At 45.9% G+C, this 20,457-nt stretch overlaps 2 protein-coding genes across 2 annotated transcripts; one reads left to right on the plus strand and one right to left on the minus strand.

Annotated features, from left to right (window-relative positions):
- Nucleotides 1-750: 750 nt before the first annotated feature.
- On the plus strand, nt 751-4,421 carry LOC310771651 (E3 ubiquitin-protein ligase MARCHF3-like; the record flags this gene model as incomplete). The annotated part of the gene is made up of 4 exons (XM_083631926.1): nt 751-911; nt 1,400-1,622; nt 3,108-3,314; nt 4,260-4,421. 4 exons carry the CDS (start codon nt 751-753, stop codon nt 4,419-4,421), a joined length of 753 nt encoding a protein of 250 aa, XP_083488052.1.
- Nucleotides 4,422-6,096: 1,675 nt separating this feature from the next.
- LOC310771662 (lamin-B3-like) lies at nt 6,097-18,812 on the minus strand (the record flags this gene model as incomplete). Its single annotated transcript, XM_083631927.1, has 11 exons — nt 6,097-6,129; nt 8,929-9,042; nt 10,070-10,186; nt 10,330-10,437; nt 11,038-11,260; nt 12,059-12,279; nt 13,255-13,380; nt 13,481-13,651; nt 13,841-13,966; nt 14,838-14,987; nt 18,381-18,812. 11 exons carry the CDS (start codon nt 18,810-18,812, stop codon nt 6,097-6,099), a joined length of 1,821 nt encoding a protein of 606 aa, XP_083488053.1.
- Between the last annotated feature and the right edge of the window lie 1,645 nt (nt 18,813-20,457).

The raw sequence follows: 20,457 nt of genomic DNA on the forward strand, positions 1-20,457 counted from the left end.
TCTATCTTGTAAGGGGTCCTTGGCTGAAAAACATTTGAGAACCTCTGAACTAGGCTACATTAACAGTCCTTAAACGCATTTGTGAATTGCCAAGTTTGCATTTTTTATATATATTTTTTTGAATGTCCATGTAAAATTGGCCACAAAGTCACAAAGTGTGAAACTGTGGATATATATATATATTATATATATATATAGAGAGAGAGAGAGAGAGAGAGAGAGAGAGAGAGTCTCTCACCCACGGGAAAGCCAGGCATGGGTGGATTTAGCCGGGGGGCTGGTGGGGCTGGGGGGGCCAGGCCACTATAATAATAATAGCACAAAAAAACTAATAATAATAATTACAATAATTACTCTGATTAATAATACTAACAATAATGATAAAACAATAACAATAATGATTTAATTATAATTATAATTGTTATTATCATCATCATCATAATTATTATTATTATGAGTAGTAGTAGTAGTAGTAGTAGCCTAGTAAGTAGTATTATTGGTATTATTATTATTCACAAAAAAGTTACATCTAGCTGTAAATCAACATTAATCTGGTATGTGTTTACATCGAGAATAATTTCTAAGTGTTTGAAAACAGTAAAAAAAAAAGTTGAATTATACGATATAGAATAAACAGTGGAACGTGTGATTTTGTATCATATACAGTCTAATCAATCAAAGACAACTCTGACAACATCTGTCTCCCTGTGTCTGCTAATAGTGCTGATGCTCCTGACACTGTGAGAAGACATGGCAGCAGAGCAGCCCCTGAGCCCATGGGTGCCCCCAACAGGGGAGGTGAAGTCACTGCATGAAGATGGGCTGGAGGACGAGCTCAACAGCTGCAACCAGGAAGTCATGGACAGTCATGGAGACACGCCCTCTACAGAGTCCACAACCACCAGTGATGGGTAAGGCCATCAGTTGGGTATGACAAGGTGTAGAACTCACCATACATTATCGACAAAGTGATTCCAATTTTCATCATTCATGCTCTACCTCCTGAGCTACAGCCGCCCCACATATATCTGCAAGCCCGATTTTAGCCTGCTACATTAGGGTGGGCTGGTAGGGGGCAACTTTGGCGGTAGGTTGCCAGAGGTTGTCGGTTCGGGGATGGGTTGCATTACAGTAGTTGCATTATATATAAATCATATCGTATAAATCATAGATTATTGAAAGATATTCCATATTCCAGACTGAAATGTTATAACAGAAGTGGAGTATTGGCCAGAATGACATGAACATTTGGACACTTATTCAGCGGGTATTTTGCATGTTGCGTTCAGGTGCACTTTTTTGTGTGCAATTCCATCGCGGGCCACACAGGGGGCCTGCGGGCCCAAGTTGAGTATCACTGGATCACGGGTGTGCAGTGGTGAACTAACTAACGGACCACTATCCCCCTGTGTGCCAATCTGTGCAGCGAGGAGCCATTTTGCCGGATCTGCCATGAAGGAGGGGGTTCCGGGGAGCTGCTCTCCCCCTGTGAGTGCGCGGGCACCCTGGCCATGGTGCACCGGGCCTGCCTGGAGCACTGGCTCACCGCCTCCAACAGCAGCCACTGTGAACTCTGCCGCCACCAGTTTGCACTGGAACGCCTGCCAAAACCATTCACTGAGGTACAGCAGGGGACAGCCATGTCTGAACCCCCATTTGTCTTTTGTATCGACTTGACAAAGGAAAATAACTGAGCGCTTTGGTCGTGTCCCCGACCACTGCACACCTGTATGCAAAGCAGCTACAGTTATCAGGCGGTTGTGGGTAATGTAAGGTGACTGACACTTTGAAATGGCAATGAACAACTACTTTTTGCAGTAACTAGTAATCTAAGTAATTACTTTTAAAATTTGGTAACTCAGTTAGTTACTAAAATAGTAACTGGGTTAGTTACTAGTTACTTCATAGGACATGAAAATAACGAACAACTTCAGAGGCTAATGACCTTGGAGCCTCCCCAATAAGTGAATGTTCAATGCCACACAAGACAATCGAAGCGGACTTTTAAAAGTAACGCAAAAGTTACTTTCCCTAATAACTAATTACTTTGGAGTAACTAGTAACTTTAAAGTAATTAAATTACTTTTTGAGAGAAGTAACTAGTAACTATAACTAATTACCAATTTTCAGTAACTTGCCCATCACTGGCAATGAAGCACCTGGCAGTTTGCCATCTTATCCAGTGTGCGTTCAGAATGATGTCAGTTAACATGATTTGTGCATCCAATTTGCGTTTTTTTCTGAATGAGAATGAGGACATGGGCTTCAGTGGGAGCAGTAGCTCGGCTAGTTGCTGCCTTCACGTTGCAGAGCCTGTTGCTGTTAACTGGGCCGCTTTTCCCCCAAAGCCACTTAGCTTGAGAGGCAGATTAGATGGTGTCTCCTTCCCCTGCCGCTCTGCACAGCACAGCTATTAGGCCTCCTCCTCTGCCTGTAGCATGGGTAGCAGCTCCAGCTTAATCTGCTGATTAACAACCATGTGCTCACACTCTCTCTCTCTCTCACACACACACACACACACACACACACACACGACAACTGCAAGTCAAATGGCCACTAGAGGCTGGTTTCAAAAGCGAGTAACTCCCCATATCGAGAAATTAATGACTAATTCTCACTTGATTTATTACTTCATTAAACATCTCAATCACAATTGTTTTGACTGTTGTGAAGCACTTTTTTTTTTTTTTACATGTATTGAAAAGTGCTATAGACGGTTTTAACTTGACAACAAAAACATTCTAAATTGAACCCCCGCTCACTTCCTGTTGCAGTGTTTGCTATGGACATAAAAGAAAAAAAAACATTCAAGTGCAGGACTGACCATTCCGTGAAAACCGTCTATACAGCCGAGCAGCGAAAACAAAAGTAACGATGTCGAGTGAATATTTCTGCAGTTTGCCGAATGCTGAGAAAAAGGAAGTGCTGTGGGGTTGCGCTCTGGTGAAAACCGTCTATACAAATATAATTATTATTATTATTATTAAACTATAAGTCCCAATAGGAACTTTACAATCTTTTGTTTGGGTTGAACTACCATTATGTTTTCTTGTATCTGCTGGTAAGCACTGTTCCTGTTCCTCCTCCTCCTCCTCCTCCTCCTCCAGTGGCTGTGTTCTCCGTCCGTGCAGCAGCAGAGGCGGACGCTGTGCGGCGATGTGGTGTGCTTCCTGTTCATCTCGCCGCTCGCCAGCCTGTCAGGGTGGCTGTGTGTTCAGGGAGCCATGGACCTCTACCTAACCAACGCCATGGAAGCCCTGGGTCTCCTAGTCCTCACCGTGGCCCTGTTCACCATCTACATTTTCTGGACAGCGGTAAGCCGAGGATCTATGGTACCAGTTTTTCATGTACAGAGTGATAGGTCAGTGCATCAGCTGTGTCTATATGATGCACAGAACTACTCACTCCACCATCGAAAAGCGGTTTTGCTTAGCGCAGAGGTTCCCAAACTTTTCAGACCAAGTACCACACGCACCAAACCAAATTTCCCAAGTACCACTTCCCAAGTACCACTTCCCACTGTGGCTACCAGCTGTTTTTTCCTCCAATAAAACAAAATCACTGATTTAACCATACAATAAGCATCAGAAAGGCCAAATACCAGTAGGCTACTGTTGCCAGTCAGACCGCAAATAACCAACACATAAACAAATAAAACTCATATTTGCCAATAGGCTGATGGCAATCAGCAAGGCTCTCGAGTACCACCAGGTGGAGCCTTGTGGACCACAGTTTGGGAATCACTGGCTTAGTTAGATTAAAGCCCCAATCAGTAACTTTTTCACCTTAATATAACAGCTTTTTAGTCATTGAAGATGGTAGCCTACAGTGACTTGTAACAGGGAGAATGTCACCTCTATTGGTCACACACACCGCCCTCCAAAGGCCTCTCCTGGGACTAAGCATTTTGGTGCCTGCGTCCCGGAGGCAAGATGCACGCATGCGCTGTGTTCATGAAAACAAGGAAGTAACTCAGTGCGGATTTGCTACGAAAATGACGTTTCACGTAACTATGGATTATTATTTCATCACGTGGTGAGTAGGCTACCCGATGTCACAACATGTAGGCTACATAGAGCTTTCTGCCGCTGTGTTTTGTTGACTTTGAATGGCGATATCGATATCGATACTATTGCATGCAGAGGGCGCAGTTTCCCCAATAGCAAAACTTGGAAAAGTTGCTGAATGGGGCTTTAAAGCATGAAGCAATATTGGTTGCCAGGTACTAACGGCATTTCATGCCATCCATCATTTCCCAGGTATCCGTGCGTTACCACATGCATCTGTTCAGGACGTGGAAACAGACGGAGCAGATAGTGAGACTGCAGGTTCCCCTGCCACTACACACCACCACACACGACCACCACACCTTCTGCATCAACCTCCTCAGCAAGGCCACCAACAAAGAGACGATGGTGTAGGCCGAGTCCACCACCACCACACACTGCATATACCTCAACACAAGCTGAAGGCGGCAGCAATAAAGATTTGGAGGGCACTTCATCTGAACGCGTCGTTGGAATTCGAGCCAAATATTACGACAGGATATTGAAGAAAAATACGTCGGCCTTTTACAGTCTTTTTTCTAACAAACGTTTGTTTCATAAATCAAAGCAATGAGCGATTGTGTGGAAGGAGACCGTTTTTTATTTCTGTTAACTTCACTGCCAACAACCTTTAAAAAGATAAGGACTAAAAACAAGTCTTAGCGTGAAGAAGAACTGCGATATGAGATTACCATGTGACACATGTCTCCAAGTCAGAAGATTGTCCCCTTGAAAAGCGTGGACATTTCAAAGATGTAGTCCTGGAACCTGCAATGACAATGAAACCAGAGCTAATCTTGCTGTGACGATCCGTTCTTTTCCTTTTCTCTCATTGATACCGCATCAAATGTTTCACATTAGACTTGCTCAGACATTCCTACAGACACAATTGGCCGTGTCTGTGTTGGGAAGCCGGTGGAGTTATGTGTCCTGGTTGTTGCACCAGCGCCTCCTCTGGTCGGTTGGGGCGCCGCCTGTTTGGGGCGGCAGGGCAACTGGGGGGGGGGGGGGGGGGGGGGAAGGAATCGCGTTATCCTCACGTGCTACGCCCTGCCGGTGAGACGCCTCACTCTCAGGTGAAAAGAAGTGTCTGGCGACTGCACATGTAGCAGAGGAAGCATGGTGCTAGTCTACAACTCTCCCCAGATCGGCAGAGTGGGTGGAGCAACGGCCGGGACAGCGAGGGGAAGTACAATTGTGGAGAAAAGTCTGGGGAAAAAAGATATATACATTTCCTTTCAGTGAACGCTTCCATCAAATGAAAATCTGTTCCAACTAGGCAAGTCTAGCATCTACTGAACAGTGCAGGGTGCTTGAATTGTAAAGAGTGAAATAACCAAGTTGTACCAACTGTTGTTTTTTGAAAACTTTATTAATATGTATACATTTTAATTTATTTTGCTCAATGTCACCTGACAATGGCAACATGCAAAGTAGTCAAACTTTTTTTTTTTTTTTTTTTTTAAGATGAACAGTAATTAATTGTTCGTATAAGAAGACTTGGTATGTTTTGTTTGTCATAACTGACATGTTTCAACTGCTGCCTACATGTTGTCTCATACCTGGGATGCAGTCCACCATAAACTACCGGGCAATGGGGATCATGGTCCTACAGACCAGGACCAGGACCAAACCTACATAAACCAGCCATAGAACACGTCACAGTAGCATCACGTGACGTGTTTGAAGAAGACGGCAGGAAGTCAGCAGTTGAAACATGTCAGGTATGACAAAAAATGAGACCTCCTGTATACCGGCAAGGGCAACAAAAGGCCGGAGCAGGAGATCCGCAAGTTGGTCACCAACCTCACCTGTGAGAAGGTCACCTGACTAAGGCTTGAGAGCCTCTACATTCACCCATAGCCATTTAAATTAAATTAAACAAAGTTATTCACCTTCAATGAGAATTTACAGTAAAATATTGCAGTACACGTTCAACTACTCCAAGCAGAGAGTTGGATCCGGATAGCGACAGGACACCAGTTTCCAGGCCAGAGACCAGGTTTCCCAGGTGGAGGTGGAGGTCGTTGAGGGGTGGAGGTGGGAGATGTTACATCACCGCACAGCTGCCCTTGGAGAGATCCTGAGGAAAACACAACGTGCCAAGTGAACACATTGAACAAACTGCCATCGTGGGACGCATGCTGTCCTATCAAGAACAAAGCAGTTCTTACGGAAGTGGTCGTTAGCCATGCAGCCGAGGGAAAGCATGCCAAATAAGCAGTTTTATCAGAGTGGGTTGCTATTGGTGGGCAACAAACAATATGCTGTTGTCATGTGGAAATCTCACTAACTCCAAGTTAGGTGAATTTCATGGTGAATTTCGTGTTTTCACTTGAATTGTAGTTCCTCTGAGTTCAGAAAATTCTATGACCTTTCAAAACTCATTGGATAAACTGAAAAATGCACGACTGTTGAAGCCGTTTCTTAGTTTGTGAAAAGTTCTGGATATTTTCACCTGACAATGGCAACATGCAAAGTAGTCAAACTTTTTTTTTTTTTTTTTTTTTTAAGATGAACAGTAATTAATTGTTCGTATAAGAAGACTTGGTATGTTTTGTTTGTCATAACTGACATGTTTCAACTGCTGCCTACATGTTGTCTCATACCTGGGATGCAGTCCACCATAAACTACCGGGCAATGGGGATCATGGTCCTACAGACCAGGACCAGGACCAAACCTACATAAACCAGCCATAGAACACGTCACAGTAGCATCACGTGACGTGTTTGAAGAAGACGGCAGGAAGTCAGCAGTTGAAACATGTCAGGTATGACAAAAAAACATACTTAGTCTTTTTTATACGAACAATAAATTACTGTTGTTAACATGCAAAGTAGTTTATAGAGACACTGCATGAAATAGGCCACGCCCATCACGGGGGAAATCGCTCCGTTCACTCCCATAGACCAGCGTCATTAAACATAGCTAAAAGCTGTTGTGTGGTGGGCTGCGCAGACAACAAATGTAAAAAATCGCCAGTTAAAGTTTTTTTGTACTCCCGAGCAAAACAAGGAAGCCATTGAGAATTGGCGAGAAGAAAAATGTGGATCTAGCTGTCAAGGAAGTAAGTTGGAGTGTTCATCTTCCGTATATGCGATCTTTTTGTGCAACACGCGACCATGCACGCGACATAGGAGAACGCCAGGATTGGAAGGGGGGTTTCTGTTTTCCCCCGTTTTGGGTGTGGTTTCTGAATGATGACATGCTCCGCAGTGTCTCTATACCAAAGAACTGAACTTAGTTACACCAAAAGGGACATTGCTTTAGAGCAGTGGTTCTCAAATGGGGGTCCGGGGACCCCCAGGGGTCTGTGGCACTTTGTAAGGGGGTCCGCGAAAAGTTTTCAGGAAAATAAAAATACAAACTTTTTTGTGTGCAAAAGCTTCAACGAGAATGTTTTATGCTTTAAATATAAAATGGTTCATGGATTACATTATAATCTAACAAACCTATAAATGTAAAAGTCGTTACCGTGGAAACAATTAAGCTTAGCCCAAAATCACAAATCAGAATGAGAGGGTCCCCGGTATATTTTCTATCTTGTAAGGGGTCCTTGGCTGAAAAACATTTGAGAACCTCTGCTTTAGAGCAGTGATACTCAACTTGCGGCCCGGGGGCCATATGTGGGCCGGCCCGCGATAGGGTGCCGGGTGGCACCCCAAAAATTTTCCAATTCACAATGACAACTAACCTTAAATAAAGTTGGACTGAGCTCCAGCTAAATTGTCAAATATTGCCACCTGTTGGTCGCTCAGTCACTTAACTAACTTAACCTGACTAATACAGTAACTATTCTGTGTGCACAAAATTGTCAGACTAAACTCAAGCTGGCACCCCCAAAAAACTACAATACGCTACCGAAAAATGTATATTATTATTGTTTATTACCTGGCCCCTGGTCTCCTGTCATTTTGCAGAAGTGGCCCCCGAGCAAAGCAGGTTGAGTATCCCTGCTTTAGAGAAACTCTTCATGTGCTAAATATATTAGACTAGACGTGTTGAGACGACACTTCATCTGCTAAATATATAGAGAGCCCCAGGAATGAGTCCGGAAAACATCGATGGGATGTTAAAAACTTAAAAACTCATGAAAGTGGTCCTCATGTGTGAAGATTACTGAACACTGGTTCGCATTTGATTAAGCTTGCATTGCCTAGAGCATTGGTTCTCAAATGGGGGTCCGGGGACCCCCAGGGGTCCGAGGGCACTTTGCAAGGGGGTCCGCGAAAAGTTTCAGGAAAATAAAAATAAACACTTTTTTGTGTGCAAAAGCTTCATAGTTGAATGAAAATATGTTATGCTTTAAATCCAAAATGGTTCATGGATTACATTCTAATATAACAAACCCATCAATTTAAAAGTCAAGCACGTTACCGTGGAAACAATTAAGCTTAGCCCAAAATCACAAATCAGAATGAGGGGGTCCCCGATATATTTTTTATCTTGTAAGGGGTCCTTGGCTGAACAATATTTGAGAACCTCTGGCCTAGAGACCTTATTTGAAGGATCGCGCCAAAAACCCATTCAAAAATCCCATAGGCAGAAACAGTGAAGAACCAGGAAGTCCGGGACTTCCGCGTTCTAACTACAAAAATACGTCATACGGCTCTCTATTTAGCAGCAATGTGCAGGAAGTCAAAGCAGGGGAGGGGAAAGCGCAGGCCTCTCCTCACCTGCAGCAGCCAGACTGTTTCTCTGCACCTCAATACACAGAACAACATTTCTTTTTTCTCCTCTTGGGCTTGGTGGTGCAGAGGACAGAGAGAGGTCAGAGGTCACTTCTCAGACACACTGCAGTATATCTGTGCCCGTTGACTTACGGTGCACTTTAGAGTTCACGTCGGGGTTATGGATGGCTTTGTGTGTGTGTGTGTTTACCTGTCTGCTGAAGTGTTGAAGGTCACTGCCCGCGACGCACTCTTCGTCAAACTCCAGGTCGTCTTCCTCGCCCTCTCTGCCCTGCATGCACACCACCCTGCGCTCCGCCATCTCCTAAAGGGCGTTAGATCAATCTCTTGGTTCATTTCATCCCACATCTTAGTTAGAGAAGATCCGAGTAGGACTGGGCAATATATCAATATCGATATCGTGATATGAGACTAGATATCGTCTTAGATTTTGGATATGGTAACATGGCACATGTGTTGTCTTTTCCTGGTTTTAAAGGCTGCAATAAAGTAAAGTACAGTAAATGGTAGGGGTGCTCCAAAAAATCGATTCTGAAAGGATCACGATTCTTAATGCCACGATTCCTGGATCGATTCCAAACTCCCAAGAATCGATTCTTAAAATCGTTTAAAAAAAAAAAAAAAAAAAAAATTTTTTTACAGTGCACCTGAACGCAACATGCAAGATACCGGCTGAATAAGTGTCCAAATGTTCATGTCATTTGTGTACTGTACTGCCACGGTGCCACCACCTCTTGCACTTAAGAACTCTGGTTAATGTATTCCCCCCAAAAGTCTACAGATCTCCCCCAGCCTATAAATCCATCTTATCTGAAGAACATAAGGGGGGAATTCCCCCCTAGTTTGCAAAATGAATTTAGGCCCTGACTGTAATACAGAAGTTGAATTTGAAGTTCAGCATTAATACATTTGTCATTTTTTGTCTTATATTTACCTTTGTGTGTTATTGCAATATAAAACTATATAATTGAGAATCGATTCTGGAATCGAGAATCGTTGGAATCGAGAATCGATTCTGGAATCGGATCGTGACCCCAGGAATCGGAATCGGATCGGATCGTGGCTTAGCCGGATCGGAGCACCCCTAGTAAATGGGGGCACGGTGGCGCAGTGGTAGCGCTGTTGCCTCACAGCTAGAAGGTCCTGGGTTCGATTCCCGCCTGGATGCTGTGGGTGACTACTTTGGATCCCTGTAAGTGACTAATGTTATACTAACAAACACGTTCCACGTGTTGATATAATAATATGCATGGCCAAAACAGGACTGACTTGGTGCTGCTGTCTGCTGTCCTGCACTACCTAGCCAGGTAGTGAGATGCAGCTGTAGTTACCTCATGGTCGGGGTTGAGGAGGATCACCCTCACGTCAGTGAGAGGGCCCCAGCTCCTGTGGCCCTGGAGGACCAAGTCATCAGGGTGGGGCTCCACCTCTGCCCCCGCCGCCCAGATCTGACACACACACACACACACAAAGTTCGGTTGCTTTGGTTGGTGGTGATTCAAGTGTTTTAACCATAATAATACAGTATACTGAAAATGTATAGCAACTCTAACACTACCTTTTTTTAATCGTTATGTAACAAACTACTCACAGTGAGTGTCTGCCCCGCAGCCAGTATATAGTTAGGGGGAATGTGGAAGGAGATGTCACCTTCGTCTTGGTAAGTCCTCCGAACTGACCAGCCACCTAGTGGCTGTTCCTGAGAATGCAGGTATGAGAACACAGGTGAAGGGGGTGGGGTCAAACAGGCATCCAGAGATGTTTCAAGATAATGCCGAGTAGAATTAATCATTAATGTTCTGAATTAATAATAACAATCTGTTTTAGATAAGTCCTATATAAATCATTAATTATACAACCCGTATCTGAAATCAGAGCGTACAAAGTAGCCTAGGTAAACCCAGCCCCCACGTGACCTGCTCTCTCAGTTCCCAGTCACTAGCATAGTGACTGGGAACAGGTCTGAGAGCAGGTCACGTGGGGGATGGGTTTATTCAGGCTACGTACAAAGTGCTTCACATTAAAACAAAGAAAGTTATAGACCAATGGAGATTTGATGAAAACAATTACATTAAAACTAGTCTACAAAAATGCTAACGTTTAAAATACTGTATGCCACTAAATTAACTGCCCCCCCCCCGCTCTGTATTATGGTACATAACTAACTGAAGTGAAATTGTGACTTAAAAATATATATATATATTTTAATGATTTAGATATGTGAAACCATTTTAAATTGCATAGTAGTGCAGGGTGAAAACACACACCCAAAAGACAAACTGTGAAGTCAGAATCTTACAGCCTCAGAGTTGTTCTTCAGCATGACGTAGTTCCCGTCCAGGTCCACCTCAGCCACGCTCACAGGGCCGTGTTCTGTTGAGTGTGAGGACATCTTGCAGGCAGGCGAGCTGCCGGAGGTGCCCGGCTCCAGTTTGCGTTTCCTCCCTTTTAGCCTGCGAACGCCACGTTCGTGGACACAAGGCACCGCCGTCCGCTGAGAGGGGCTGGACGACAGGTGCAATCTGGAAAACAACACGAGCAGAGATGGATTATTACAAGCACTAGGCCCGGACTGTCTGCCACACTGACCTGCTTTCAGCTTGCATGAACCTGCATCCAAACAGACAAAGAAGAAGAAGGAGAAGATCCACGCAAAGCACCTCCGGAGGAGGAGGTGGTCAGAAACACACTTGGGCAAACGCAGTGCATCTCAAATCCACATAGGAGGTACGTAAACAGAAGGCAGGCAGCACATTGCCAGGATACCTGCAGTACAACGTGATTACTGACCATTTTATACTGGGTTCCTAACTTCCTACACATTTTCAAATTAAAACATGCCATACTTTTTACAGACCTTGATTTGATTTGTTTGGAAGATATTTTTTTGTCTGATTTACACAGACAGAGCTTGCCCCTGCTACCTAGGTCATATCATTGATTGTATAGATGAAGATTGTTCTTCACAGCGACAAATATCTCAATATTTTTCCAGGCAGACCCTATGCTCCTGACTGGATTTGATATTGGTCGGTATTTGATATAATGCACACTGACAGTGGTTGGGTAATCCCTCTAATTGAACAATATTCTTCATATCAACAAAAACCGAAATCAAAGTGGCTCTACAACAACATAAAAGCTAGAGATTATGCGTCTACCGCACCTGAACCACAACATTTTCCATACTTTTGCAGACATTGCCCCCCCCCCCCCCCAATTCCCAAACTATTCAAGACCTGGAAATGATCAAATTGATTTTCAATACTTTTCCAGACCTTGTGATTGTGCGTGAACAGGTGTCTTGAGCGCTTCCATACCTCTGCTCCTCGGCCTCCAGCATCTTCCTGTAGGCATTGATCTCCATGTCCAGGCCCATCTTCACGTCCAGCAGGCGCTCGTAGTCCCCGAGCAGGCTCAGCATCTTCTGGTGAATGCTCTGCACCTGCTCCTCCTTCTGACGGGACCTCTGTTGCCACTGCTCCCGCTCGCCGTCCCGAGCAAGCTCCAGCTCCTGGACACGCCCCTCCAGCACCGCTTTCTGACAGAGGGATAGGGCTGTCAATCCTCCTCTATAATCAAATTCCATTTTCAGCGCTTTATTATTTTAATATTTTATTTTTCTCTCTGTTTCTCTGTACCTGATATAGGCTTAAGCCTTAATGCTCATCAGCATGTTGTTGTTATGTACCGTTCTGTCCACTAGAGGGCAGTCCAACCGTGCCTCATCCTCCTTCCCCTTCTAATTGATCATTTCTGCCGTAGGTTTTCCCTCTAGGTCGCAGCCGCAGCTCGTGCTCACCCCGCCATGCCAACCCCCTCTCCGATTATAGGAGTGAGTTTATGTACCGGTATAGGACTGATGATTTTGTGCCTTCATTCCTGTGATTTTATCCCATTTTTATTCCCCGTTAGTGCTCATTTTAATTTATTTATGCTGGTTGCTACTCCACCCTCTGCCGATCTGGGGAGAGCCGAAGCTGGCTCCATGCTTCCTCCGAGACATGGGCAGTTAGCCAGCCGCTTCTTTTCACCTGACAGGGGAAGCTTCACTGGTAGGACATAGCATGTGGGAGGATCACACTATTCCAACGAGTTCCCCTCCCTCCGAACAGGCGCCCCGAACGACCAGAGGAGGCACCACATCAGCGACCAGGATATTGCATGTTTTGGTGAGGGGTTCCTATATGAAGGAAACCCCCAGGGGGCACGGGGAGAACATGCAAACTCCACACAGAAAGGCCCTTTTGACGACCCCACCCGGGCGGTGGGCACTCGAGGACATGCGGAACCTGCGTCTTATGTAGTTTCCGTTTATGTCTTGCGTGATGAAGACCTTCAATCAAGAAAACAATTCAAAGTTTTCTCTCGCTGCTATTTGAGGCAACCAAAGTGCGAAGTTGCCTAGAGGAAATTTTTGATTGATCTTGCTTTGTTAAAAGAACTCTTCATATGCAAATTATGTTTTAGGGGTTGTGATGGACTCATTCCCCCCCCTCCCCTGCAGTCTGCCTACCCCTCTCTGGTACTGCTGGAGCTGGGAGCTGAGGGTTTCCAGACGGAGCTTAGTGCTTCCCAGTTCGTCTCTGGTGGCCGATGCAGCGTCGTTCTTGTCCAACGCAACCTGCTGGGCATTCTCGAGCTGGAGTACGGAGAGCATGCAATGCAAACACCCTTTAGAAGAGAACATTTAAAAGCATTCTAGTCTGCTATTTCCAGACAAACATTGATTGCGGGTGTACCTTGACAGTGTAGGTCCTCTCTAGCTCGCCTTTGTACTCTAGGATCTGTCTCTCGTGGTCCTGGCGGAGTTGTTGCATTGCCTCACAGAGTTTGCTCTCAAACTCTCGTCGTCTTCCCAAGTCCACCTCCACGAGACGGCTGTCATGACGGCTCCGGAGCTCCAGGATCTCCTACATGAGCACACACACACACGATACCGGTTGGTCATATCTAACCCGTCAAGCCTATGGCGTCCGGGTAGTGTAGCGGTAGTTTCCCTGCCTACCAACACGAGGATCGCAGGTACGCAACCCCGTGTTACCTTCCGGCTTGGTCGGTTGGTTTGAAATTTGGGGTATGAAAGGCCTGCCGTGCGTTACCTGCTCGCTGATGTTCCTCTGGAGATCAAGCTGTTCTCTGAGCGTCTGCGTCTGGTTCTCCAGGTCCACCTTCCTCAGCAGCTCGGAGTTCAGCTGGTTCTTGGTGTCCGCCAGACCAGCCTCCAGCTGGGGACCACACACGCACACAGACACAGGAGTGGAAGCCATTATCTTGTTTGTTTCCCTGCCGAGACTTAACACATGCACGGGCTTGTGTGCATGTGCAAGCACGGGCTTGTCCGTCTACTAACCGTTTAACATACCCCATCTAATATTATTATTGTACGTCAATAACGTCATCACTTCAAAGAACCAACACGGAAATTATCTTTCCCTCACCTGGTTCAGCCCGGGGTAATCAGTGCACAGCAGCGCATAAATCAACAACAGTCCAGGTTGAGTGGTGACGTGACGGGGAAGCCTATGCGACACTGTGTAGTTCTGGATTAGCTTAGCACGAGCTTTTTACTTCTAGGGCTCGCATTTACGCTTCAAAACTCATGAAAGTGGTCCCCATCTGTGGAGATTATCCGGCTGAACACTGGTTCGCGTTTGATTAAGCTTTCGTTGCCCAGAGACCTTATTTGAAGCATCGCGCCAAAAACCCATTCAAAAATCCCATAGGCAGAAACGGTGAAGAACCAGCTAATCCGGGACTTCCGCGTTCCGACTACAAAAATACGTCATCCCTGGGGCTCTCTATTAGATCAGCCCAGAGCCTTGTGGCCTTCGACCTGAGTTGAGCCTGCCTCCTGGCAACCTAATTGCTGTTATTTTGGTTTATTTTATCACTTGTATCTGTTGCACTTTGTATTGCACTTTGTTTGGTAGCAGTGTATTTTATACTTGTTGTCTCTATATTTTTTTTTAAATCTGTGACACACTTGTCGGCTACTTGTCGTTGTAAATGTGCTCTATAAATAAAGTTGACTTGACAGAAATATTAAGACAGACTTATTGTGAGGTAGGAAAGTTAGCCACCGGGTTCCGTTCATACATTTTCCAGCTGGCCCTGGAGGTCAGCAACCTCGTCGGCCAGACTCCTGTTCTCCGCCAGTAGCTTAGTGTACTTCATATTCTTGGAAGTCAGGGCCGCCTCCATATTCCTCCACTGGACCAATGCATAAGCCAGGTCAGCCTCCTTCTTCTGGCTCCTAGTGAGGGGGGAAACCACCATCAACAAATAGGATTCACTACAGCAGGGAGACTTGACCCCCCCCCCCCTCCCCAATAGCTGTTCTATCTTGCATTGCACCAAACTCCATTCACAAATCTGGCAGTTTAAAGCTGCACTTGCTCAGCGACAAGGTAACATACAGTACATGGTAGAACATCACTTGAGACTTTCATTATGATCCGTTAGGAACCACTCCTCAATTCAGCACACATCTAATCCACTAATTAGCACTTATTTAATTGTCATTTAAACTTTAAATCTTTTCCCATCCAAATACTAAGTGATGAGCAGCATAGTGGCTCACTTTCATGCCAACAATTCAGATTGTAGTACTAGGTAGATGTAGGTACAGTATGTATGCATGTATGCATGGATGTATGTACAATATGCATGTATGTAATGTATGTATGTTTATTCTTTCCAATAAACAAGGCGTTGTTTAATTGTCAGAATGTGTTGTATGAAATTTGGCATGATGTGCTCTCCATAGGATACAAATCACAGCACATTTCAGCACTAAAAGAAGACTACTGATTCTACCTGATCAACGCTTCTTCTCTCAAGATAACGGTTGTTCTACTTTACATCCATGTATAGGTGTTTCACAATGATTTGGAATTGCAGAGTGATGAAATATTTTCTATGGAAAAGGACAAAACACACTCATGTAGTAGATGGTATGAAAATGATGGTATGAAAATGCACATTTACAAGTCAATTACAACTTTATCTATGTGGCACTTTTGGTGATAGTGGCCCTCGGGTCATTCAGTGTCCTGCGTGCCATGTTGGGAATCCAGACAGGGCCATTTGGAGAGTTTATAGGACAATTACAGTAACGGGGTCAACATCAATATTGATCTTTTACAGCTTTTAAATGTGCTGTAGTCACTGCTCTGTGCAGTAGGCCTACCTCCAAAAAGTTTCTGTGTGATAGGGTGATTTGCAAATATAATATATATAATATATAGTGAAATATAAGGCACGGCTGGCCTAGCAAAATTATGTTATGATCTTTGGCAGGAATGCGTGTATATATCTCTGATAAATTTGTAAACCTGAAGCTAAAGACTCTTCATGTCATCAAGACTTTGATGTACTGACCCAGCAATTAAAAGAAGACAAATTTAGAGTTTGAGTGCTAGAAACTAGAGATTTGCCCTTGCACTTGGGCATAAGTCAAGATACTCGTGTTCAAAAATGGACTCAAGTGTTGCAGGTCAGAAATACCTTTAAGTGACTGTCTTGAAGTAAACTGATCTTATCCCGGTAGTATGAAGAGAATACAAAACTGGTAGGCTAATCTAATGTTGCCATTGCTTGTCAGCAGTAGAAAACTATTTGTTTTAACTGTCTGGCTTTACATTCACTCGGGGGCTGATTTAAAAATGTTATTGGGGATGGGAGTGAGGGTTTTATTTGAGTTCTGTCATTTTCTTTGTGGATGTTATGTGTGTTGATTGATAAAAAAAAAAAAAAAAAAAAAAAAAAAAAAGTCAGACCTACCTGGTCTGAAGCTTCCTGTGCTCCGCGCTGAGACCAACATCATATAATTGCAGCGCCGCAGAGCCCGCAGAGCCAGCTGGCTACGCCTCTTGACACTCTTGACACGGTCTGGCTACGCCTCTTGACACGGTCTGGTATACACATCACCCTTCAAAATAAAATACTCGTTGCTTTCTATCTTCCACACAAAATAAAATACTCGTTATTTTTCTCTTGATTTAAAGAATTACAAGAACAATTATGCTTTCTATCTTCCACACTGAGCGTAGTTAGGCTCGTTTTCAACTCACCCAACACATTTTGTTTTTCATATGTATATTTTATGGATTTGGAAAATGTTTCTAAATCCTTTTTAAAGGTTGTAGACAGAGTAGAGTTTTGCTATACAGTATTTACATTTCTGTATAAAATATTTGGTCAAAATAATTACATTGTTCATTAAAAAAAAAAAAATTTTTACCTTCAATGAATATTCAAAATTTGACAGTTTCAAGTATAAATGGTGGTAGTGCATCAATGCTATATTTAATCCATAAATTCAAATTAGACCAAAAGCTAGTAGCTAATCCAGTGAAAAACATAAATTATCTGTTGTCTCTATCTCTGTATTACAAAAATGGCAAGAATTACAATCAATATTAAAATTATTCTCAGGAATAATCCCCTTGTTGGAGTGGATATTGCGTTATAAGAGTGGGGGGCACAGGACCCCCTGGTGCGCAAGGTCCTGGAGGTGGGGGGTCTCTGCCGGAGGTGTGGTACCCGGGCAAGGTGAGGGGCAGGGCGGGTAGTGGAGGGGGACCTGCCTGGGTCTCTGGTGCCCAGGAGAGGGGCTCCAGGCCTGGGTAGTGGATGGGTGGTGATAGGGGACTTGCCTGGGTGTCTGGTGGCTGACAGAGGGGCCCCAGGCCTGGGTAGGGGATGGGTGGTGATAGGGGACCTGCCTGGGTCTCTGGTGCCCAGGAGAGGGGCTCCAGGCCTGGGTAGTGGATGGGTGGTGATAGGGGACCTGCCTGGGTCTGTGGTACCCGGGAGAGGGGCTCTTAGCCTGGGCAGAGGCAGTGTGGAGGTAGGGGGCTGGCCTGGGTGTCTGGTACCCGAGATAGGGGCTCTTAGCCTGGGCAGAGGCAGTGTGGAGGTAAGGGGACCTGCCTGGGTCTGTGGTACCCGAGATAGGGGCTCTTAGCCTGGGCAGAGGCAGTGTGGAGGTAAGGGGACCTGCCTGGGTCTATGGTACCCGAGATAGGGGCTCTTAGCCTGGGCAGAGGCAGTGTGGAGGTAGGGGGCTGGCCTGGGTGTCTGGTACCCGAGATAGGGGCTCTTAGCCTGGGCAGAGGCAGTGTGGAGGTAAGGGGACCTGCCTGGGTCTATGGTACCCGAGATAGGGGCTCTTAGCCTGGGCAGAGGCAGTGTGGAGGTAAGGGGACCTGCCTGGGTCTGTGGTACCCGAGATAGGGGCTCTTAGCCTGGGCAGAGGCAGTGTGGAGGTAAGGGGACCTGCCTGGGTCTGTGGTACCCGAGATAGGGGCTCTTAGCCTGGGCAGAGGCAGTGTGGAGGTAAGGGGACCTGCCTGGGTCTGTGGTACCCGAGATAGGGGCTCTTAGCCTGGGCAGAGGCAGTGTGGAGGTAAGGGGACCTGCCTGGGTCTGTGGTACCCGAGATAGGGGCTCTTAGCCTGGGCAGAGGCAGTGTGGAGGTAAGGGGACCTGCCTGGGTCTATGGTACCCGAGATAGGGGCTCTTAGCCTGGGCAGAACTGACACACACGAACTCTTAATGCGTTGTTGGACCGTGTCAAGAGGCGTAGCCAGACCGTGCCAAGAGGCGTAGCCAGACCGTGTCAAGAGGCGTAGCCAGCTGGCTCTGCGGGTCTGCAGTTAGATGTATCTCGCTGAGACCCCCATAATCGATCTGCAGGCGGGCCTTCTCCCCGGCCATGCCGTCCAGCGACTTCCTGACGTCGGCCAGCTCCACCTCGTACAGCCGCCGCACGTTGCCCATCTCCCGGCTCTTCCACTCGTCTTTCTCCTCCAGCTGCACCAGGATGGAGGACCTCTCGCTCTCCAGCTCCTGGACCCGCTGGATGTAGTTGGCCAGGCGGTCGTTGAGGAGACACAGCTCGTCCCTCTCTTTCCTCCGGGACTGAGAGGTGGGGCTGCGGCTGGACGGTGGAGGCATCGGGGTGCCGCGGCGGCTGGACGGTGGAGGCATCGGGGTGCCGCGGCGGCTGGCCGAGCGGCTGGGGCGACTGCTGGAGCCTAGGGCCGGAGTGGAGGTGGCAGAGGCCATGCTGCTGGGCACCGCAGTTCTCAGCAATCAAGCAAACGTTTCAAAAGTAGGCTATAGGTACTACAAAAGGCAGTCCGCTACCCACCCGATCAATGAATCAAACACACAGAAATGCAAACCCAGGCCACAGCTGCAATCAAGTTTAAATTGATTTGACGAGTTGACGCACTGCCACTGAGAGGATGGACCGCCAAGCCGCCCAGAATGAAACAGACAACTTCCGGAGTGAACGTTCAAAGTAAAAGCAATGTTGAATAGCTACAACCAGAGCAATCTAGTACGAACTGAACATAATATAATCTGAATATATAAACAGTAACAGAAATGCATGTATTTTAAAAAAAACATTAATTTATGCTGCCAGTCAATTAAATTAGGCTATACTAATACAAATGTAACGTAGTTTAAATCCATATTTAAATACACATTTATTTTGAAAGTAGAACTTCCGGTATTTTCCTGTCTACGTCTGTCCGGCTTGACTTTTAGTTTGGATCAGCTGGGATTCTTTAGCGATCAGCTCATGATGACTGGCCAAAACCCCATAGCTGTCACTTCACAAGACCCCATTTAAAGGAGAAGCTATTATTTTCTCCTTTTATCCTCGTATAATAATACAATCCCCCGCTATTAACACAATCTGGGTCAGTCAGCAGCCTGTTCATGCGTTTTTCACTTACCACCCAATTTGTGTCTAAAAGGCAGGAAGTAACACATGTTACATTATGAGGGTCAAAATATTGTAACGTATCCGTTATCTCATGAGGCAGAGGCTTCTTGATGGTACAAGGGTCTTTATTCACAGTTAGTTATATTACAACTCTCAGCGGTTGTCACGCTCAAAGCTAGCAGCTTTCCCTCCAAGTCGTGTGTGTGGACTGACGCGCATGCTCAGTTCACTCCAGAAGTATCCCCCCAGCATAGTGTTCCCCCAATACAACACTCCCACACATCAGTTCCTATCTGCAGTCGAGACACTACCAATGCTCACCCCTGTATGTGTACTGCTGATTCGCTACATACTCCCCGCCCAACAATAAGGTCAACGCCCACGTTGAGAACACATCACACACCCCCTTGTACCAAACATCTTTTTTTTTCTTTTAACAGCTTCTTTTTTTTCAATCACAGCATGTTGCCCTCTCCGACTTCCCCACATCATCTCCCCCACAATATCTCATGTCATGCACCTTTTTTTTTACTTTCTGTTACAACAATACAACATCTCCAACCACCATCTCCTCTTTTTTTTTTTTTTTTTTTTTTTTAGTACAACTCAAAGTTGTGGAATCGTCCTGGAGCCCTTGGCTCTCTCCGTGGCCGTGTTAGTCTCTGTGAATCTGTCTGCGGGGCTGATCCCACCTGCAGTGTCTCTGGGCTTTCACGCCCCTGGGTGGGGCCCGCCCGGTCATAGCCGGACGCCCTTCTCTGTGGGACCAGAGTCCTTCTTTCAGCCGGTCTAGGTGAAACCGCCGGGCGGCCGAGATCTGGGGGAAAGGTGCACCCCCCCCGGTATGGGGCCAACCTGTCTCTGTGGAGTACCTTCCTGCCACCAAGTGGCATCTGCACTCGGTACACCACTTCCCCCATTCTCTCCATGACCCTGCATGGGCCTGTCCAGTGACAGTCCAGTTTAGGGCTACGC

The sequence above is a fragment of the Poromitra crassiceps genome, assembly GCF_964638095.1.
Source record: "Poromitra crassiceps genome assembly, chromosome: 2".
Lineage (NCBI taxonomy): Eukaryota > Metazoa > Chordata > Actinopteri > Beryciformes > Melamphaidae > Poromitra > Poromitra crassiceps.